Genomic DNA, 24411 nt, shown 5'->3' with positions numbered 1-24411 from the left:
GTCTCCATTTTTTAAATTGTCATCAGATATATTTTCTTGCAGTTCTTTCAGTGTTTTTTGGATCTTGATGGCAATGCAAAGAAAACATTTCAAAATCACTTAACTGCAATTGAAGAGCTTCCTCTTAATCTGTTGGAAATGAATAATCTGGAGTGAAATTGTGTGCTGAAAGGCAAAGACCAAGAAAGACTAATGGAATCCTATAAATGCCTTACAAGTGGTGAATATGCTGTGGTGGACATGAGTATTTGGGCAGTACCTTGATCTGTTTGTGAAGAGACTTCAAAGATGAAATAAGTAAAAATCTCATTAAAAATCAGCATTAACAGATGGATATCTTCAATTGACTTTGATTATAGGGGATACTAAATTGAGCCCAAATTGACCCACTAATTTTAATTTTCTCAAATTATACTCAATTATTTTTATAATTAAAATGCTATGGAAATCTTTTCTTTTTCCTTTATCAGTACCTAAATAATTTCCTTCTTTTTATCTTTTAGCTTGCAAGCTTCAAATTGTATCTGTCCACCTCTATTAGAGAAAACTTTTGTTTGCTTTGTAGCTGTGATGACAAATATAATGGCTCCTCTGAGTAAACAACCTGAGGTGGAATCAAATTATTTACACTTGAACTTGAACACTTTCATTAGGATGAATGTGTTTTCTTAAAAAAGAAAAATAATTGATTAAATCATTCCTCTTGAATGTAGATGCTCTATATTAAAGTCCACATATTCTATTGGCTATGTGGCTATCATGAGTACTGTTTTATACATAATCATGTTTTTCTGTTAAGACTACAGAAATGGAGGGCTATCATTCAAGTCCTACAGAACCATCATTTCAGGCTTTAATTTTTATAAATAATTAGCTTAAAGTATAATCATAGAGGACTTCATGTACATTCTAGGACAATTTCATTGTCTTGTATTAAATAGTTTTCTATAGCATTAGTGAATCGCTTATATTTAAGGTACAATATAAAAGCAAACAAGCAATTTTTCTCTTGTACAAATGCATTTCTTTGCTAAATAGCAACAGCAAATAGCTGAAGTAACCATGTTACCGTTATCCAAAATTATTTAGTGAAGATAACCTTCTTAGCCTGCAGAATTTTATATAATATTTCTGGCTTTATTGTCACAAGAGGGGAAATTCCCCACTCTCACATACCTGTTGTGGCTCCTCTTTTTCCAAAAATGTCATGGCTCATTTGGGTAAGCAACTCAGTGCCACACCAAGAAATTGGGGTTCCTTTAGCTTCAGATTGTATACCATCATTTGGCTTCCTGATTGTTAAGGAGTTCCAGTTTGAAGAACTCAAAGACAGTATGTTATATCTTATTAGTTATGCCATTAGGTGGTTTCGATGTGGACCGGTTTCAGTTGTGCCAAACACTTTTACTCAATAAGAATTCACATTGTTCTTTGTTAACAGTTGTTTTATGTCATTGCAAAGCCCATGTACAAAGAGTGGACAAAAATCATTTTTGAGCTATACACAGACACACACACACATACACAAAAGCCTTATGTTGAATCTGCCTAACCATTTGGGGGTTCATCCGTATACTCTACTTCTTGCCTCTATGTATGTCTCAAAGAACTTGAACACATGCTTACATGTCACTCCAAGTTAGTGTATAATTATTTTTTTAAAAAATTCAACTTCCATACAATAAATGTTTGATTAGGCCAATAAAGAGATTTTAATAGTACCCTTTAGGGAGCCATAAAAATATATACACACTGATAGGGGGAAAAAAGGTGCAATCTAAATTCTCATAATATCCTTGCTTTAATAGCTGAATAAATACAACCAAAGAAATGAAATTTTATAGGATTGGCATCTGTTCGTTAGTTCAGCATCAATATAATCCTACTCTAGAGGATTTTTTTCCTCTCAATTTGAATAATCACCTTTATCTGTCAAACTATTAATTAAATACTATTCAGGTCAGGATGAAGTTCCTTATAATACTGTTAAATGTTTATAATGCAATATAATAGTTTTCACAATCTAAATAGTACTGACATTTCTGAGCAATGGAAACTCCTTAATGTAGTATAAACCAGGGCTTTAAGTCAATTATTAAAAGTTTCCTTTTGGTTTAACTAGTACTATTATTAGAAATGAACTAAATCAATCTTAACATCTTTCGTCCATCTTACAATACAGAAATAATGAATGCTGGCTATGTTTAAGAACAGGGATTTGTGAACAAGGATTGCCAGTTTTTGTTTTGCTTTCACTTTCCTGCATGAGAAAGGACAGGAAATGATTTAAATAAATATGCCTCATATCTGAACTTTTTGCTGGTATAAGACTAATTAGAGGGTGTAAGAGATTGAGCTAGTAGTCATCTATCTATGGTAGAGCATTCTGAAATCACATTTCAAGGGGACACTGAGAAAGGAAAAACTTGAGTATCATAGTCCAAGGCCTTCTGCAACACTAAACATTGTGCTAGGAACTACTTCATGTTCATAGTTGGATCCACAGAAGTTCTTTTGAATACATGAATCCATCACTTTGGTGATGTTCATTGGTCACAAGCTATAATGCTACTCCAAAACAGTAACAAAAGCTTTAATGCAACTCCAAAACAATAACAAATGCATCATGGGAAAGAGAAATGGAAAGTGCATCCTTTGTACAATTATAATACAATTTCTGGAGTTCTGAAACATAATAAGACCCTTAGGTAAAAACTTGTAAAGGGAACCTAGTGGGGAACAGAGTGCTCAATTTCAGGATTTCTCTAAATGTTGTCATGTATTTAATACTTTAAATGACATTACATGTTACATGATCAAATTGCTAATATTCAATAAAAACAGAATCTGAATTTTTATTGACAAGGTTAAAATATTCTAGTGGTATTTTTGTAAAAGAATAACAGATACATAAGATGCATAACTAAGTTCTCTTCCATACAGAAGAGGAAATAAGTGCTAAATTGGCTGTTTATAGAAAAGGAGTCTAGGCTGCTAAAATATTCAGGATTAAGCCAGGCAGTTTTCCATTTAGGAAGAGCAAATTTCTACAGCAGGATCTTATCTAGAGACAATTGTAAAAATCTACCGCTGAAATGTGTCACTTAAGACAAAATAATGGCAGGTCAGAAAGTCTTGGTGGGTGGGATAGCTGTACTGGGAGAAACCTTGATCATGGTTTACAGTGCAAGTTGCTTTAACATATACATATACGTTTATAGCTTTTAAAAAAAATATTCAGAGGTGTCAAAATCACCACTTTCACAAGTAAATATGCCAAATTATACAACATGACTTCAGAATGAGACTGACAAGTTTACGTATATTTCAAAATGAAGAAAATTTACTATTTGTAATATCATGGAGCAATGATATTTTCAATGTTTTCTTAATGCATGAATCACATCATTAATCTAATTGCTTTTAAATGTTTTATAATCCTTTGCATTTGGCATCCTTAGTGAAGATAGTTTCCATCAAACATATGCCATATTTCCAAAAGATATCAATGGATTTCAGTATATTTGATCTATATAGTCCATTTTTAACTGTCTAGTTAACTACCAAGAAGTAATACATGATCTTTTCATCCCCTCTCTCTCTCAAAGACTCATGTTATGATTATGATGTAGACATCGATTTTGCCAGTATAGCTCAGATAGGCTATTAGGAAAAGTATATCCTTAAAGGATTTGTACTGTTGGTGTAGAAGCAATTTCACATGGACAGTTAATGAAGAACAGCCACTTTATTAGGGTATATCAGGAGTGAATCCCTGAATAAGTACTTCCTTCAATGCCTCATCACTGTATTCAGATCCAACTGTTCTTTCATTTACCTTTGAAAAAAAAAATCTCCTTCCGCTGCATAATAGCAAATATTTACATAAACCAAACATTAGTTCACTATTTTTTTTAAATAAATGCTCTGTTCATAAATAATGAACAATACCTAGGTCTAGGTTGCTATAAATCTAGGCAGTTGAGACATCATAGTCAGGCTACTTAGTTCACTATTTTTAAATGAAAATTTTTCTTAAAATTTTGGCACCTTTATGGTAAAATCTCTAAAAAACAGGAAAATAATCAAAATTATGAGTTTAAAGGACAAAATTATGAGTTTAAAGGTGTATGTTTAAGTGTGTCTTCAAGTCTGAGTAAAGCCACTACATTTTTAAAGAATAAAATGCTTAAAATGTTTCAAAGGTGAATTTTACAAATATGTACAAAAGGTAGATATATTTATTTGGTGATTTATTCACTCAGGTAAAATTATACTTCAATTACTTCCACAAATTATCATCTCCTACAATTAAAACAAAGCTGGTTTATTTAAATTCGAAAACAGAAAGGGAACCATTACAACTTAATGAAAAACATTTTTATTTTTTTAACTTTTTCAAATCTGATTCTAATGTGTATTGACTTACATATTTAAATAAGTACACAAAAGACCTAAAGGGAGGAGGATTAACAATATTCTTGCAGGGTAAAAAGTTAATAATAATTAAAAAAAATCCCTCTTTTTTTCCTTAGCATCCAGTTTGACAAGAGGGAATTCTTAACTGGATCCTGTCCAGAAAAACAGCCATAATTGTGCTTTGAAGAATAGCTGGCTGCTTATAATTTTTAATACACCACATGCAGCTATTACCCTTAAGACTTCTAGCAGGAGCTATAGGTTCCATTCTGGCACTTTAGGTAGTGACAAATGACCAAACATGCTTGAAGACAAAAGTAAAAATGTGTCATATCTTTTGAGCTATCTGGAAGCAGATTGTCATATCAAATTCATTTGCTCAAAAAAAAAAAAAATGTAAAAGCTGCCATCCTGTACTCCAAGGAACTATCAAATCAACTTGGCTGACCTTGGTTCTTCCATAAACACATTTAATGTAAAAACTCTTTACATTTTTAACAAGGATGAGTAATTGCAATATCTTTTACTTCATTAATCTTCTGGTCTTCTAGTTTATTTTGTATTGAATTTTTGTTTACACCAATTACTTAGCTGTGTTTAAAAGGTAATCTGCTTTATAGTCTCAAAATCAGTACCAAATAAAAGTATACATTATTCTAATTGTTAGCATTTACAAAACTTACACTCTATTGGATTTTTTTTTTTAAATGAGAACTTTTTCCTTTTTTTAAATAGTGCATACAAGGCACAAGAGCTTCTGAGTATATTTACTCAAGCCAAATCTTTTGGCATCAACAAATGCATCATTTAGTTCATCTTAAACTAAATTTACAAACCGTACACCATTTAGTTCATGTTGAATTAAATTTCTTAAAGTATATGATTTTTGTTTAATGATTTGCATAAATTAATTTTAATAAGTATCTGAGGAAAAATACAGATTAACTGTTACAGGTTTGATGAGAAGACACAGTAATAATATGGCTATCACTGGAGGATTAACCTATTGATCTACCAGGAATTCTTAACAAAAATTCAATATTTTCACTGTGTTCAATAAGAGAAATAACCTAAAAAGATACTTTATCCCAGGTGCAGTGATGCATACCTGTAATCCCAGCATTTCAGGAGGCTGAGGCAGGAGGATTGAAAGTTCAAATCCAGCCTCAGTAATTTAGCAAGGCCCTAAGTGACTCAGCAAGACCCTATCTCAAAATATAAAATAAAAAAAGGTCTGGGGATACGGCTCAATGGTTAAGCACCCCTGGGTTAAATCCTGGTACCAAAAAAAAAAAAAAAAAAATTATAAAAGCAACCTGAATAAAGAATGTCATAAACCAATATTCATAATTGTTATCATAGATTTCCCCACATTTAAGATTAGAAGAGGGGGCTAGGGTTGTGGCTCAGCAGTAGAGTACTCGCCTAGCATGCACGGGGCACTGGGTTTGATCCTCAGCACCACATAAAAATAAAATAAAGGTACTGTGTCCAACTAAAATAATATTTTTTAAAAAAGATTAGAAGAGATGAAAATGTATTTTCAATGTAATAGAGGGGCTTTGACAGAACACTGTATTAATTCTGACGATAGTTTTCTAACTAGTTGCTTTATCAGTGGACCCAAGGTTCAATGTTCTTACTTTCCAGCAAGGAACAAAGGGTAGAATGAGATTTAAAGTCTGGCAGAAATGGGTGGTGATCCTTAACTGTAGGCCACTAGCACTCTGTAATGGATTAACAGTTACTACAGTTCACTCAGTCTGAGGTCAGATTCACATTAGAAGAGAAAACCAAAGAAGTCTTATTTCTTACCTTCTCCTTCTTAAAGGAAACTAATATGAATAAAGCTTAACATTATAATGTGATTTAAAATTTTAAATCTTAAAAGATATTAGTCTCAATTTTCTGAATAAGAAAATCAGATTATTAATGTTTTTTACATGAAAAACTGTGCAAACCAAGTATTTGAGTGAAAAGTGACCCATTAATTTATTCCCAGTTTTAATAGAAGATATTTTCCCTTTGATTCAAAAAACACAATTACTTTTAACACTTAATAGGAATTCACATTAGCTGTAACATTTGTATAGTGGATCAAAAACGTGTACGGCTTAAGCAACAGCTTGGAAAGAACTAGTCAATTAATATTCTGCATATCCAGGGCTGGAGACGTAGCCCAGTGGTAGAGCACTTGCCTGGCATGTGCAAGGTCCTGGGTTCAATCCCCAGCACCATGAAACAAGCAAGCAAACAAAATTTCTGCATATCCAGCCAAAGGAATAAAGAAGCTGCTGTTCAATGGCTTCTGTGGGAAGCCTCTGCCATCCTTCTGCAGCATTGGTACCTTGAAATGAAACAGAAAACATGAAACTATTGTGTTAAGTACAAAAAATGAAATCCAAACTAACCACCTCATTATTTGTTGCAATAACATACATTCCTGTTCTTCTATGCTAGCAGGCTTGGTAGACATGTTTTTGAATACAGACTAGATCCATGCTTCTCAAATTTTAATGTGCATATACATGAGAAGACCTTAGTAAAGTTTAAAATAATTCAGATCCTTATACAAAGTACATGTATGAAGACTTGAATTGGGTGTCAACATACTTTATCTACAAACAGAGATAGAAAAATTGTGGTATATATGTGTACTAAGAGTTATAATGCAAACAAAACAAAATAAAACAACAAAAAAAGTACATGTATAAAGGCATAAACTGGCATAAACATACTTTATATACAGAGATACGAAAAATTGTGCTCTACATGTGTAATAAGAATTGTAATGTATTTCACTGCTGTGCTGTCTGTCGTGTATTTAAAAAAATAAAATCAATAAAAGATTAAAAAAAGAAAGAAAGAAAATTCCAAATTTGGTAGAAGATATAGATCTAAAATAAATAAATTAATTAATTAAATTAAATAATTCAGATTCTGATTCAGTAGGTCTAAGGTAAGGCCTAAGGTTCTACCTTTCTAAAAAGTTACAGATGGTGCCACTGCTGCTCATTTGGGGCCACAATTTGAGTAGCAGAGTTCCATGTTGATAGATTTGCATTTGTCTGAGGTCAACTGGAGTTTGGGAGTGACAAATGAGTTGGAAGGGAGATTTAAGGAAATAAATTTGAAACTTCATACACATAAAAATATAGCACGTTTAAATTTATATTGTATTGGGTAAGCGAAAATAAATCTATTTTTAGCACTACTATGGGTTTTAGCACTAAGCAATCTTTTATTAAACAGCCTTAAATTGAGCTGGGAATGTAGATCAGATCAGGGATAGAGTACTAGAATGCTTGCCCACCCTGCACAAAGCCCCATGTTCAATCCCCATCTCTGCAGCATAAAAAAAAAAAAAAAAGCCACAGACCATATACTAGTGTAGTTCAAAGAAATAAAGAACAACAACAACAAAAAAATTCATTTTGTAAGATATATTAGGCACATCAATATTCATTAATATTAGATGACAACATTCAATATAAGTGTATTAAATGAATTATAAGTCTAAGATATAATGCAAGAAAAACTATTTTTAAAAGTCTAGTATTTATTAGCTATCTTAGAACAATTTAAAAATTTTTTACTACCAATGGTTATATCAACCAAATGATCAACATTATATTATAAAATCACTTGGTAATGTTTTGGGGGTTAGGCAGTTCATTTATGCTGCCATTTGGTTATTATAACTTACTAATGCCATATTTTCATATGTAATAAAATCCAGCTTCCATGATTTCTTATCAACCAAATATTTATTGAGAACCTACTATGTTTCTGGCACTGTGCAAGGTGTTAGGTATAGCAATGAATAAATCCAACACTAGTCTGTGCTGAAATACTAGAAAGTCTAAATGACTTATACACAATCATATTATGTAAAAATGCAAAATATTGAACACAAAAAAAATTTTAATGTCACTGACCTCACAAAAAAATGAATCATTATAACAAATTATTATAACTAATAATGAAACACAGTGGAGAAAATCCTGTAAAATTTTGTTCTACAAAATATGCTTCTATAAAATATTTTATTTGTGGTATTGACTAGTAGTTCATATTTGTTCATTCATTTTTGCATTCTAAGTATTATTTCCAGAATATAATAATGTCTCTTTGCTACGTAACCAAATTCAGAAGATAAAATTTTCACTATCGTAACCACAATTAGGATCAGTCTTATCAACTGTACCATCATGCATTCAGAGCTGATCCTGGTCTTCCCCAAATGAAAACACTAAACTTGTGAATTACCAGATTCATATCCTGCTGTCAATTACACAACCATTCATCAAAACCAAAACAAAGCAAACAGCTAAAATCAGATATTCAGGAAAGACTTTGACACAAACAATTTTGTTTTAGGTGCTAATTGGCTGCTTCTCTTAAACTTTAGGAATCTAGATTGCAGTTTTGAGTAGATTGAGAACCTACTATGCTGAGAATCATTTCAACTTTAAATTTTGATTCCTTATAATAGAGTGCTTATTACAAAACTATATTTGTTATGTTTGTCTAGATATTAATGGCTTTATTCCAAAGGTTCTCTTCATTTTCCCTTTTTACTTATTGGAAGTTTAACAGATTAGATTTCAAGGAAAGTGACTTGGAACAAGTTTAAAAAAAAACTTACAGTTTAAAGAAAATGATTTGGAGCACCTATTATTTACATGAGGTCCTACTGTGACTAAAAATGGGGATGACAGGTGTTTGTGCTAATAAAACAAAATCATCTTATACTTGGACCCAGTGAGATTCTGCTAAAGGATGGTCAAAGATATAATTGTGTATCCTGAATGTTAGAAAAAAATAAAGATGATAAATTCTATGATCCTATGAAATGACAAGCAATGTTTAAGTAAATGTGAAGAGTTGATCTCTGCCATTTAATGCATTCATATATAAATAACTTTTTCATTAACTTATTTCTATACTTTATGAAATTAACCTGAAGTGAAGTTCATGTCCAGAGGCCCAAGATAATTAATGAAATTCCATAGGTCAAATAAGACATCTTACATGCAAAAATAAAGAATATTTATGGGAACTAATAACTCTAATAAATTAAAAAATTGTTAAAAATATAAAACATAAAAATAAAGGGGAAACTTACTTTATTTGTATAAAGTGTGAATTTACTTCGCTTGAAGAGTTAAGTCTCATTCTCCATGGTTAATGCAGGATTGCTCATACCTTAAAGAAAGAAAATAAACTAACATTTTTGGTTGTTTTTGAACAAATAGGCAGAGATATGTTTATTCACCTAAGAATAATTCTCAAGAATACTTGCAAAGGTGCCCTGAATATAGTAAGGAGGCTGGGGAGATGACTTCGAGAAGAACAAACATATGCACTCACACCCTGTCCAATGTTAGAGCCAGGATTTTTCTCCCCACCTCACACACACAAACATCAAAGACACTAAAAATAGAGCTAGAAATGTAAAAATGTAAATATGTGTTCGATATTTTGCATTTTTACATGAGGAAGAAAAAGAACAAAGTGGTGAAAGATATTAAATTGCTCAGATCAAGTTTCCTCACCTAATTACCTCCTTCTTCAAACCAATCTTTAAGTCCTTTCTCATCTTCTCCTTCTCTTTTTATTCTTCCTTCGTTTACATTTTCCTCTATACTAGTTTCTCAATTCATTCATCAAATTAACAGAAAATTAATGTAAATGCCAAATAATTAATAGCATATAAAATCAAGCAATCATCTCCAAGTCGATGTAGACTTTCAGATAGAACATGTATTCCTTCTGGAAGAAAGGGAGTTCTTTGTCGCTCTTGACCCCCAACTTTTCATCACTTCTTTTCCTCTAAGGAAGGTCATACACTCAAATGGAAAACAGGTGTCATCAATTTTTGTCAACGCAATGCCTAGCCCTTCCTATAGACTGGAAAATGAAATGGCGGGTTAAGGGAGGGACTAAATTATGAACACTCAGATCACGAGGATCTTCAGAGGACACAAATGGTCTGCAAAATATTATCTTAAAAAAAAAAACTTTGATTTTTAAGAGAATTGACTTACTGTATATTAAATAATGATGAGAATTTTTACACTGGACTCTTTACTTCCCACTATCACTAAATCCCAAAGAGATTACAATTTAAAGTACAATGAATCAAGTCAGGAAGCACATGAATTTGAAAAAAAAAAGGACTAGAAACAAAGAAAATGTCTGAAAAACTGCTAAAATTAGTCAATCTGGAAATTTCCTGGCTAACAGGGCCTTACTTGTGGGTGTCTGGTTTTGTAGTCATTCTAGGGACACCCACACACCTGCACTACAATCACCTCACTTAATATTGATCAACCCCAAGAAACAGAGAGTATTTGAAGGATAAGGAAGCTAAGCCCAAAGGAATTAGATCATAACAAATACCACACACTAACAGGTGTCCAAACTGGGTCTTGTAAACAAGTCTGACTTCAAAGCCTTGATTGTTCTTTTCGAATAAACTAAGTAATCAAAAGATTAAAATCAATAATAACAAAAGAACTGTGTATGAGATATGAAGAAATTACAGGCAGTTTAAGTTATGGTAATTATGCAATCATTTTACATAGATATTTTAAAGCTGAATAGAAATCTTAGAGTCAAAAACAGAGCTACATAATTAATTTAAAGTACTTTTCAGAAGATATTTTATAACCGCCTGAGTTGACTACATTTTTTTTCATTGTAATCCTTTGTATTTGGAATTTATTTCTACCACTACTTAAAAAAAAAAAAAAAAAAACAGGCAGTGATAAAGATTTGGTTCTTTAAACTGGAAAAAAAATAATCTTCTATAAAATGGTTTTCTATTAACAGATGTTAAAACAACTCACAAAGAGTTCTTTCAAAATTATTCTAAATTTACAATGGACATCTGACTCCAAAGGTTGTGTGTGTGTGTGTATACTTATATATATACTTACATTTATAAAGACATATTTATATATATTTATAAACACATGTATAAAAATTAATAAAGTTCTGTAGAAAAATAGTGAGATTTTTCACCACTGCCCCTTTTTAAAACTAAAAGCATATTTAAAAATAGCCAAATAAGCACACCCTTACCAGCTTTGCCTTTTCCTGGGTTTGTGCTGCTCTCTGTCCAAGACTGAGAATCAGTAAGAAGGTGGCTCTGGGACTCTCTCAATGGCTTTGCAGGAAATTGATGGTTTTCAGGACTGATAAATAATAATGAACATCACAGGTTAATTCTTGGTAGTATTGTTGAGTATTTCTCAAAATATGAAACTCAAACCACTTGTAATACAAGATGATTTTAGGAGGTATCCAAGATATTTGGGGACTACAAGGATAAGACATTAAAAGACACTGACTCACAAGGAGAAAAATGTTGTCTTCAGTCTCCTTTCTTCCTTCTCATCATAAATAACATGATAATCTCTAACCTTGGAAAATTTACATTATTAATATAGAGAATAATCCTTAACCTCAGATTTTAGCAGGTAAGGGAATCTAATTAAAACTTAATAAGATCATTTTTATACTTGATTTTATTCTGTTTATGGCAAATTATAATAGCTTTTTTATTTATGACTGTGATATGAAGTTTGCTTGAAAAATAAGTGTAAGTATCCTTCTTAAAGAGATATATTACACAAAAATATTAATTTGGGGATGTATAGATATGGAAAAAATATGAAGGTGACAGTAGGAAGATAAGTTTGAGAAAAACCATGGTAGTGTTTCTAAAGTGGCCTAAATGATCTTGAACAAAGAATTCTCTTCCTCCCTATGAACAAATGAGAGTGCTATCTTGCAGGAATGTTGAAACCATTTGACTTCATGAGTCCTTAATTTGGGGAGTGAAAAGGCTTAAAAGAATTTCCTCTGAAACTTAAGTTTTAAAGTTTAGGTGGACCTGCCATATGTCAACATGTTGGATGATGTGGAAAATATACAAAAAATAACAGTCCACTTAGGGAAAAATTCTGGGCATAGAAGGTATTAGCAAAATTTTAGAATATCCTGAAATAGAAATTATAATTTAAAAATCTACTTACAATTCTTCCAAAAACTAATCGCACATATTTTAGCTGAATATAATTATTATGTTTTTAAGGATATGAGGTTAAGCTTTTGCTCCTTAATAATTACCTCATATCTAATATTTTATAACATTTTAATATTTTTTGCAGCTTTAATAGCTCCTTATTAAAATTTTGGAGGTAAATTTTAAAAATGAGCATGTTTCTGCAGAGATTTATACCTACTCATAAACAAAAATCCTTTTTACTTTAACTTTTAATATTCTTCAAGAAAGAGGCAATAAAACAGAGAATGCTAACTAGGGACTGGTTTAGAGACTCCTTAAGGCTAACAGAACGCTACAAAGTGGCCACAATCCAATCATTCGATAATATTTATTGAGACCTGATATATCAACGAACACATTCTTTGCACTTATGGAACTGTGTGGTAATTAAGGAAAAATAATAAATTAAATATATAATAGCCTGGTGATACTAAGATGGACTCTAGTGTAAAGTTATACCTGAGCAGAAAGTAAACAAAGGGAAGACTCAGACCATTCAGACAAATAGAGGAAGATCTGTTAATAAGGGTAATTTGTCAATATCACTTAGCTGGGTAACATTATCAGAACTAAAATTTCCTCCAAACTGAACAACACCCATTAATTTTTAAACTACAAAAGCCATTTAACAAGGGTAAAAATGATTACTGCAAACTACTGTTAAATTTTATAAAAGCTTGAAGGCATATCCTAAATAATTTATTAAAACTAGATTTCTCTGCGCTTATGTATAACAAAATCCACTAACATTTAGCTGTGTAATTTCCAAGCCCAAACTCATAAAACATGACCCGTGAGGCTCTGATGTCTTTGAATATCCACATGAACTACATCAGAATGGCCTTGTCACTAACTGATGGAACCTAGCTGTCCATAACTTACTCTAAAGATGGAGCTGCAAATGGTTTTCTCTCTTTTGACAACTTAAAGTGATTTTGGAATTGTTGCCAGAAACCCTGCCTTGAGAAGGATTCTGAGCTCACTCTAAGCTCCACAGGAAAAAGTACTGTGATCAATAAAAAATTTTCACAAAAAAATAATAGTTAAGGAGCACTATTCTTCCAAGCCTTTTCACTCCCCAAATTAAGGAACACTGATGTAAGTCCTGCATATATGACATGTAGCAACCAAGAAAGTCTCCAAAATTTAATAAAGAATGATATCATGATTATGCTTTTGTTGTTGATTTTCCTTTAAACATCAGAGGTATGTTGATACTCAAATAAATATTTCATAAAGGTCTAAAAATTAGTGTTTCAAACCAATGAAAACTCACATACAGCATTTTAAAAGTTTTAACTACTGTCGCCTTTTGACAGTAGCAAAGTCAGAATAAACTTCAGTTCTGTCGCCATCTTCAAATTCTTGAAAGACTGAATCAAAACAAACTTAAAGCTGGAGCAAAAGTCTCCAGACAACAAATTTCCCGGACCCCTTCACCTCTCTCTAAACAAAATAAAAAATAAAAAGGTTCTGATAATACTTAGAGGTCTTTAAACAGCAAAAAGGTTATAGGATATATTACTAATAGAATTATCAAACTGGTGCCTTGGGATCCATTTGAACTCCAAAGACTTGATCCAGAGAATTTTCTCTGAGCTTCATAAAAGTTACCAGAGAGGAAAGACATGGAGGGTCAGAGGGGAATTTTATCCTTTGCATGCTCACTAGAAAAACGAGGAGCTAATTTTGTCCTATAATTTTTAAGTGCTACATTTAAAAAAAAATCATAATATATTTCAGTCAACTGAAATGTACAGAGAACCTGTGTACTTATCCCATAGACTATTAGCAAAACCTCATAAACACAATCTAAGCTGCCCAGGTTTGCCTCCCCAATCATACTCTCCTCTCTCCCTCATTCCAAGTGGAAACCATTGCAGTAAACTCTCTTATGTTTACTCATGTAAACAAAGGACTCAAGAATAAAACTCATTGGAAAATAAAGCAGAAAAAAGTGTGGGATTACTTTTTAGCTGTGGAATTCAGTCCTGCAGGAGTGGATGGTTGTTCAGGATCCTGGTTAACAAGGCAAGTTGGAAAAGAGCAGCCATCACCTAGACTATAATTAAAATAAAAACTTACAGTTGAATCAGGAAAAAGACAATGGAGTAAAACCCTGTTACAATGCCAATGACTGAAAGTAGAGCAGGTAATATGCAAAATATGTGGATCAGCATTGGCTTCAATACATTGTTTATATTTAGAGAGAGGATGAGTTAGTTCATGTTCACATTGATGTAATAGTGAATTATAAAATATTACTTAAAAATAGAAGTCACTATGCAGAATTATAGACCTATGGAACAGAAACTTTTTCTGAAATTGTCCTTTGTTGACTTACTTTCATTAGTTTAAAACCTGAAAAAGTTAACAGCAAAAGTACCTTGAAAAAATGGGTAGCAACCAATATTTCTTCTCATCACCAAAAACTTGTCGCATGTTTTTACTGAAACCCAAGCTGAAGCCATTCTTATCTGTTCCATGTCGAAACACTGGACTTCTGAATGCCTCTAGAAGAGATGGTAAAGCAATTGCATGAATAAAGAACAAATCAACAAGAGGTTCCTAATATTTAGAAATAATTAAATTAAATGAAGAAACTCTGGAAATCAATGTCCACCCTGTGAGTAAATATGTACCTACTAGTAGCCCTGACATACAGATTGTCTATTCTATTTCAAAATATCATGTCTATTTTAATTCTCAACTAGTCCTTTTACTACTATGGCTGTACATGTGCATTGTAAAAACATTTAAAAATACAAGTAAGCAAACAGGTTAAAACTTTGTATATTCTGGATCTTTTGATAGATAATTGAATGGATACATGGAAGGGCAATAGATATATTCAAATATACAGTTTTTTTTTTACCAAAATGAGAGTATATTTTACATATACTGTATAACTCTTTTGAAGTTAACAAATTCCAGTTTCAATATTATTGAAATTTTCTCTCACTTAATCATAAAAATTTTCCAGATGACCCAAAAATATACTGTATAGCCATAATCATACATTGCATCTGGTTATGCCCACTTGCCTATCAAAGTTGAGGATGAAAAGGTTCTAGGAGTTGCCCAAGATCACAGAACAAATAAATTACAGATGTGGGATTTGAACAAGGTCATCAATGTTCCTTCCAGAATACTACATTTTCTTCTTGAACAACACTGAAAGGCAAATTCTAAAATGTTATTTTTGGAATATGAACAAACATAGAAGTATAATGATTTTTTTCCCAAAATTTAAAATAAAAAAATCTAACTAGAAGTCAGGTTCTATGAAAAATGTGGTGATTCAGACATACCACAAGTTGTGTCCACTTGCATTGTAATAAATGCAACATTCTTTGCATTTGCCACTCCAGGTTAAAGAGTTTTTTGAAAACTTCTTTATAGTTATAGGACCATATTATCCAGAGGAAGTCCTTTCAGTGCTACAAGTTAAATCTCAAATCTAGAAGCTAAAAGCTTCTGGAAACAATTCATTTACTTTCAATGCATTACAATTTAAATGTCCAAAATAAAATTGGAAAACAAGATACCTTGCTTAGAAATTACTTTATTAAAGCAAATTTTTTTCTAATAATATGTGCTGTAATAGGATTTTGCCTGAATGTTAAAAATGAACAAGAACTATCTACTACAATTAATCTTCACTGAATAATCATGGGATCTCACAGCTTAAAGGCTCCTTTCTGATCAAAGGAATTTATAAATTCAAGTTGCATTCCCAAAGTCCTAATCTTAGCCTAGAAATTATGTAGCTAAGTCTCTGCTTACTTTTCATTTCTCATTCTTTAGCTTCTTATGCTTCAACCCCATGGATGGTTTCTCAAGTATTCCTAGCTCTTTTCCTATATTTTCTTTCTTTTTTTTTTTTAAACTAAGGTGAAATTCACAAAACTGAAAATCTTTTTTGAAGTGAACAGCCAAATGGCACTCAATATAAATTCGGTGCAACAATTACCTTTATCAAGTTCCACAATAGTTTTACTATTATACCCTTAAGCAGTTACTCTCCAGTCCTTTCTGTCCTTATCCCCAAGCAACAACTAACACGATTTTGCTCTATGGATTTACCTATTCTGGACATTCATATGAATGGGATCATATAAGCCATAATCTTTTGTGATTATTTTCTTTCACTTCCCATGTTTTCAAGATTCATGTGTGTTGTAGAAAGTGTCAGTACTTCATTCCTTTTTATAGCTGAGGAATATTCCTTTGTAATAGATATGCCCATATTTTCTCCATTATTTGATGGGCATTTGGGTTGCTTCTGACTACTGTAAATAGTTCTTTAGGATCACTGGTATACAAGCATCCATTTAGATTCTTGTTTTCAATTTTTAGAGTATATCCCGAGTAGTGGCACTGCTGGCTCTTATGATAATTCTACCACATGAAGAATATGCTAACATGTTTTTAATAGTCGCTGCACCATTTTATATTCCCAGAATTATAAAAGGATTCTAAATTCTCCAAATCCTGACAAACACTTGTTTCTGGTTTTGTATTACAGCCACCCGAGTGGTGTGGAAGTGATACCTCACTATGGTTTTGGTTTGAGTAATGATGTTGAGCATGTTTTAAAGTACATGTTGATTATTTGAATATTTTCTCTAAATAAATGTCCACCTAAATATCTATTCATACCATTTGCCAATTTTTTGAGTTTTTTTGTTGTTGATTTGTAAGAATTCTTAGTATATTCTACATATGAGGTCCTTAATCAGATACATTTTTTGCAAATATTATTCTGTTGTTTTTTATTTTCTCAATAATATCCTGTGGTTCACAAAAGTAAACAACAAAAGCAAGAGCAACAACAGAAAAAAATAAGGAGTTATTTTTTTTTTATTTTTTTCTCTTGTTGCTCATGATTTTGGTATTCTAAGACTACAATTGCCATTTTCAAGGTCCTGAAGATGCATTTTCTAAGTTTTATAGTTTTAGCACTTCTGTTTAGATCGCTGGTTGATTTTAATTTTTTAAAATATTCTTCTAGTTGTCAATATACAGTGCTGAAGATTGAATCCAGGGCCTCACACATGCCAGGCAAGTGCTCTACCACTGAGCCATGATTCCAGCCCCCTCAATTTTAATTTTTTGTATATGCTATAGAGTAAGGGTCTAATTTCATTTTCTGCCCTATGAATTCAAGTTGTCTCAGCAACATGACAAGGCTATTAGTCTTTTTCCATCTATGGTCCTGACAACCTAGTTAAAAATTGATTGACTAAAGATGTATGGATTTATTCCTGGAAATGTGTGTGTGTGTGTGTGTGTGTGTATACGCATGCATGCATGTAATAATGTAATATAATTAAGAATACACAACCAAATGAGGAGATGCACAAATATAGAGGTATGTATCTCATCATGTCAGTAGCACACTGTTTTGATCATTATAGTTTTGAAATCAGGAATGTGAATCTTCCAACTGTGTTCTTTTTCTGGTGAGATATTTTGGCTATTTGAGTCCTCTTATAATTTTATATGAATTTGAGGATCAGTTTTTGCATTTATGCAAAAATGGAATTACACTGAATGTATAAATCACTTTGGGTAGTATTGCCATCTTAACAATGTTAAATCTTCCAGTCCATGAACATGGGGAATCTTACCATTTATTTATAAGTCTCCTTTAACTCCTTTCAATAATGCTTTGTAGTTTTCAGTGTGCTACTGTAGAACCTCCTTGGTAAAATTTATTCCTAAGTTTTTTATTCTTTTAAAAACTTTTGAAAAGTGGAATAATATTCTTAGTTTCATTTTTGGATGTTTCATTTTTTGTGTACAGAGAAACATAACTGATTTGGCACTTACTGATTTTATTTGACTATCCAGATATTGTTAGCACTGCTTTTCTTGTGAATTCTTTAGATATTTTTATATAAGATCATGTTATCTGTGAATAGGGATAGTTGTACTTCTTTCCTTTGGTTGCCTTTCTTTTCCTTGACTAATTCTAACTGGTTAGATCTTGCTGTATGTTGAATAGCAGTAATAAAAGAGACATCCATGTTTTGTTCCTGATGTTAAAGGGAAAGTTTTCAGTTTTTCACCTCTGAGTCTGAGGTTAGCTGTGGATTTCTCATAAATGCCCTTTATCAGGTTGAGGAGGTTCCTTTCCACTCTTAATTTTTTAAGTGTGCTTCCTCTTAATCATGAAAGAGTGTTAGATTTTGTTACATGTTTTTCTCTTTTCTCTGTTAATGTACAGTGAAGCCAAACTGTCCCAGGCTTTTCTTTGTTGTGAACCATCTGATTACTGATTCAATCTCTTTACTTGTTATAGGTTTGCCCTAGTTTTTTGTTTCTTCTTGAATCAGTTTGATGGCTTGTTTGTTCCTAGAAATTTGTCCATTTCATCTAGGTTTTCTAATGTACAATAGTTCATAATAATCTTTTATAATCCTTTCATTTCTAAAAAGTCAGTAGCAATGTCCCCATTTTCATTTCTGATTTTTGTGATGAGTCTTCACTTTTTTCCTTGTTAGATAAATGTTGTCAATTTTTTTGGTTTCATTGGTTTTCTGTAATTTTTTATTATTTATTTCCATTATCTCCTATCTTTATTACTTCCTTCCTTCAGCTGGCTTTGGGTTTAATTTGTTCTTTTTTTCATTTTTTAAGGTAGAAATTTATTGATTGAAATATTTCTTCCTTGTTAGAATGGACATTTACAGCTATTCATTTCCCTCTAAGAACTGCTTTAGCTGCATCCCATATTTATAGGGCTTTTGAACATACTGTTTTCTCTGCCTGAGGTGCTTTGGCTCTTTTCATGGCTGACTGCTTAGGTTAAGTACTTTTTGTTGTAGTAAGTGCTTTCCTGCCAGCTCATTCTAAATAAGTTTCCTCCATCATCCCCAGTTCTTTATTCACACTTCAGCGTTCTCTTTGCTTAGTTAAAATTATTTTGCATTTTGTAATTACTTTTATGTTTCATTATTAATTTAGGGACCCCTCAATAGACTGTCTCCTTTACTACTTCTATTCAACATTATACAGTAAGTTCTAACTACAGCAATTAGTCAAGGAAAAGAAATAAAGGCAACCAAAGGAAAAAAATACAGCTATCCCTATTCACAGTGCTCTTGGTCACAATGCTTTGCCCAGCATGGATGACCAATAAATACATAAAATGAATGAACTTATATATGTCGAAGTGACTATCCACACACACAAAAATGTGAGAAATAAGAATGATTTTTACCACTTCAGGATAGGTCGATGTTTAATCATATGGCAACTTTCAATGAATATCTACATATGTACTTAAAGTTCTGTCAACTACAATAATTTAATACTCACCTAATGTAGATTTATTTTTGCTGACTAGCCAACAATGATAGCCAAACAGAGAAGACAAGCTGACAGAAAACATAGCTGCAGCAAAGAATAAAAACATAATATGGAACTTGGCTTGAGTATCAGGTAGGCCATTCTATAAAGAAAGGAAGAAAATAACATGTTTCGTCAAAGGGGAAATTATCCTTTTATTTTTATAAGTAAGTTTCTTTTTGCTTAAATTTTTTTATAAATTTTTAATAATTTTTTATAAATTTAGATATGGAGAAAGATACATGGTGTTAAAACTTTAGGAGAAAAAAGAAATATATATTTTGTCATATTAAATTAAATGTTTGCTGGAATATGTGTCTATGGAAAAGATTAAAATTGGGGGTATTTATTTTGCATAGTCAAATCAGAAAAATTATGACAGCATAGTATAAACTATAACAGTAGGACATCAGATAGAAGGAATTATAAAATATTTTAAATCTGACATGTTTTGTTTACATACTACAGATTCACAAATGTTTAAACAGCTTTATTATTAAGGTTAACTGGCACAATTTAGTTACTAAATCTCATTGATGTTTTCTATTACTGCAAACAACAGCATTGACTAAAAGAATACATATAACAACACATCCACAATAATGCTCCAAGCTATTTTAATAATAACATCACAGAAAAGATCAACATTAATGAATAACACCTATCTAAAATAAATTTTATAATGCCCATTGGCTGAAATAGGCCACCTCAAAGCAAAACTAGTTTGATCATCTCTGTTGGTATGTCAAAGGAGACCTCGACTGGCTCTAGAATGGAGGGCGTGGGGATATGGGCAATTAGTGAGGCACCAGAGCTGGCATGGAGGCCCTATCAGATATAAGGTCCTATGTTCGATTTTCTATAGTAACTGTCAGATTGACACTAGTCATAAGACCTCATTGGTAGTTTTCAACAGTGGGGTCTGCCCAGTGAAAACTCTGGTCCTTCCTTTTCAAATATATTTGTGTTTTGGAATGAAAACCACTCACAGGAATGAGGTGCAGTGAATTAATATCCTCCCAGGCATTTGTTAGGGATCATTCCTCAAGCTGGAAATTGCTACAAGCAGATCTCTTCACCTGTGTATTACTAATACTTAGCAATGTTAACCAGCACATGGTAGGTATTCAACAACTCTTTGGTAGTAAATTTGCTTTAAACCTCAAAAACAGATCCAATGATTCAGAAATTATCACCATAATAAAGGATAATTTAATGAAAATACTAAAGCCATTCTGACAAGGAATAAACTGCTTTTTAAGATTATTTGCCACTCACAAGGAATATCTTCAGATATTTAATATACTCTTAATTTTGCCTGAGAACAGTAACATAAAAATATGTACATTAAAATAAATTAAGAAGTGATTATTTAAACATGTCATATTTTATATCAGAATATATTAGTCTTTCCATGAATTTAATAAAGACTTAAGATTTGGAAAAATATATAATACGGAAAAAAAGGAGTACTTAAAGCCTAATTAAACAATACCCAATATAAATTGAAAACATTATAGACATAACAATTTTTTAAAAAAATCTTATATATGAAAACACATCTATATTTAAATACAGAAAAATACCTACTTATATAGTCCATTATCATTATTTGCAGTAGCTATGTTCTATAAGGTTACCATGAACACTGACTTTGTGAATCCTGAACCCCTCCTCCCAGGGACAATGCAGGGGTAGGTTCCTGCAAGACTCTTGGCATAACATCTTCATCAACTGACCAACTCACAACTTCGTTTTCTGTGAGTTTTTGCTTAAAGGTCCCTTATCATTAACATGGAACCTGTGGCCAACGGCACTATAACTTAGGCTAATGAATGAGGCTTATTAAGGTGTTTCCTTCAGGCTAATGAATGAGGCTTATTAAGGTGTTTCCTTCAGGCTAATGAATGAGGCTTATTAAGGTGTTTCCTTCATATAAAATGTCAGTCTTGATTAGAAACATTAGACAGCACTTCAGCGTTATGCTTGAAGACCATTTTAAATAGCAAAATCAACAAAAAGCACAGAAATACAAGACATGGCATCAGACTGTGAAGAGCACATTTGTTCACATTATGAGAGCTAATGAAGCAAGAAGGCAGAGCTCTGCCTTGTTTCACCTCAACTGGGCGCATGCGCGTGGAACACTCCAAAACTCTGCCATTCTGCACCCATCTGCAGATGATTATGAAAGCTTTGTGAGTACTGGTTTTGATATTATAGACAAATTTTGAGAAGTCGAATTAAAAAATACAGATCTGTGAATAAAGAGGACTGACTATGTGAATTAACTCTATTTTGTAAAGTCATTGTCTGAAATAATTCACTGCTGAAAATTTACATTACATATTTTTATAAACTGAAGAAAAGTCACTAAAGTAACAACTTACTGTCCAAAATTTGATAAAATACTGTAAATCTGTAGCAGCAATAAAAAGGCAGTACAGCAGAGAATAAGCCAAGAAAAGGAGGAAGAATTTATAATTTGAAAATCCAACACAATTGTTCACCCTGCCAAAAAAAAAAAACAGTCACAATGAGTATTACATCTTCAACCCAGTTATAATATGCTCAAATTTAACAGTGTTTGGTTTTCTCTCGTTTAAAATTTGTTAGCATTTCTTTAAGTGTAAGTCATAAAATTTCTTTATACATGGAAACATTAAAAATCAATTTTAAGAAAAAAGGAGTTTTTGTGCTTAGATCTTCAATATGCGATATTTAATACAGCTTTAATAAATTGTGATCAATGTAACTACATTTCATGTCCAAACATATGAATAAGCACATGCTTAAAAGCACAGAGCTGTAAGACAACTAGTGAAGTCAGGCAGATTAGAGAAATTGACTGTTATCTTTGGGTTTGATAACCAATTATGATTAAGTTAAAATCTTTTAAATTTTCCTGGGCTAGATAAACTAACTTCACATACTTCTCCTTGCATGCCATCATTGATTGAACCAACCAGACTGTCAAAGCATATTCTTAAATGGGAGATTTAAGAAAAGAAATACGATTGGGGGCCAAAATAGTAATGACATTTGACACTAGATAATTATATGGCCCGAGAAAGTGAAATAGTAAATTAGAATTTCATTTTTCTTACCTGTAAAAAATAAAAAAGCACTACGATCATTTTTGACATCCAGCTTTATATTATATGATATGGACAATAACAAATTCTCAGTTCTTATTATTCTAAAATCATTATGTGATGGGTGGGGGAGGGTGGAATTCCAAACATTATTAATACATAAAAACATAAATACAGCTCATTCTATATTCACTCTTTCTCTTAAAGGACCTAGGAATTAAATAAGAGAAACATTAAAAAGCAATAATAAAAGAAAACTAACTAAATTATACCTAATAGAAGAAAAAGTAGGTCCAAATCTCCATTATGTTGGATTAGGCCCCAAATTCCTTAAAAAGACTCTTATAGCGCAAGAATTAAAACCAAGAATCAATAAATGGGATGGATTCAAACTAAAAAGCTTCTTCTCAGCAAAAGAAACAATCAGTGAGGTGAAGAGAGAGCCTACAGAATGGGAGTAAATCTTTACAACAAGCACATCAGATATAGCACTAAACCTTAGGATATATAAAGCACTCAAAAACCTTAACACCAAAAAAAACAAAAACAAAAACAAATAATCCAATCAATAAAGATACATTTATACATTGCTGGTGGGACTGCAAATTAGTGCAGACAATCTGGAAAGCAGTATGGAGATTCCTTGGAAATTTTTGAATGGAACCACCATTTGACCTAGCTATGCCACTCCATGGTTTATACCCCAAAGACATAAAAACAGCCTACTACAGGGACACAGTCACATCAATGTTTATAGCAGCACAATTCACAATACCTAAATTGTGGAACCAACCCAGATGCCCTTCAGGATAGATGAATGGATAGGGAAAGTTTGGTGTATCTACACAATGGAACACTACTCAGCATTAAAAGAGAATAAAATCATGGTATTTGCAGGTAAATGGATAGAGTTAGAGAATGCTAAGTGAAGTAAGCCAATCCCCAAAAAACAAAGGCCCAATATTGGGGGTGTGGGGGGGGGTATGAGGGGATGGGAGGAATTGAGGAACTTAAGATAGGACAAAGGGGAGAGAGGGGAAGGGAGTGGGCATGGGGGTAGGAAAGACAATGGAATGAGTTAGACATCATTACCCTAAGTACATGTATGAAGACACAAATGATGTGAAAAAACTTTGTGTACAACAAGTGACTTGAAAAATTGTGCTCTATATGTGTAACATAAAATGAACTGCATTCTGCCATCGTGTATAACAAATTAGAATAAATAAATAATTTAATTTTAAAAAAAGATTTTTTTCCTTTGCATAGAGATCACAGCATTATGGGATAACCTCAAGTAGATGTGATAGAATAGATCTGTTAAATTGGCTGAAATCATTGCTTTCTGAGTTAGCTCAGTGTTATCTGACATATTGAACCTATTTCATAGAGCATATACATATTGTTTCCTCTCCTCAAATGTCCTTGTTCTCACTTGAGTGTTAGCAAAATAATCTTTCTATT

At 32.1% G+C, this 24411-nt stretch overlaps 2 protein-coding genes across 4 annotated transcripts in view; one reads left to right on the top strand and one right to left on the bottom strand.

The window, feature by feature from the left end:
• Cnot7 (CCR4-NOT transcription complex subunit 7) overlaps window positions 1-24411 on the top strand; it is a 44922-nt gene that overhangs the window by 19549 nt on the left and 962 nt on the right. The window contains exon 6 of one of the 2 annotated variants that reach the window (XM_027954674.3): window positions 43-673. The exons of the other annotated variant lie outside the window; for it this stretch is intronic. Within the exon in view, the coding sequence (XP_027810475.2) occupies window positions 43-156 (114 nt within the window). The 3' untranslated portion in view covers window positions 157-673. Of the gene's footprint in view, window positions 1-42; window positions 674-24411 lie in introns of those variants that run through there. 2 annotated transcript variants of the gene reach the window in all.
• The window catches only part of Zdhhc2 (zinc finger DHHC-type palmitoyltransferase 2), a 68115-nt gene continuing 50090 nt past the window's right edge, over window positions 6387-24411 (bottom strand). For both annotated transcript variants that reach the window (XM_071610424.1, XM_027954675.3), the window contains 7 exons: window positions 22243-22363; window positions 19823-19955; window positions 14883-15009; window positions 14466-14558; window positions 11509-11621; window positions 9548-9627; window positions 6387-6766 (listed from right to left, as the gene is read on the bottom strand). In XM_071610424.1, coding sequence (XP_071466525.1) covers window positions 9587-9627; window positions 11509-11621; window positions 14466-14558; window positions 14883-15009; window positions 19823-19955; window positions 22243-22363 — 628 coding nt within the window. In that variant the 3' untranslated portion in view covers window positions 6387-6766; window positions 9548-9586. The remainder of the gene's footprint in view (window positions 6767-9547; window positions 9628-11508; window positions 11622-14465; window positions 14559-14882; window positions 15010-19822; window positions 19956-22242; window positions 22364-24411) is intronic.

This window comes from Marmota flaviventris, chromosome 3 (assembly GCF_047511675.1).
Source record: "Marmota flaviventris isolate mMarFla1 chromosome 3, mMarFla1.hap1, whole genome shotgun sequence".
NCBI lineage: Eukaryota > Metazoa > Chordata > Mammalia > Rodentia > Sciuridae > Marmota > Marmota flaviventris.
The sequence above is the reverse complement of the archived record's forward strand: the minus strand, read 5'-3'. Positions and strand labels throughout refer to the sequence as shown.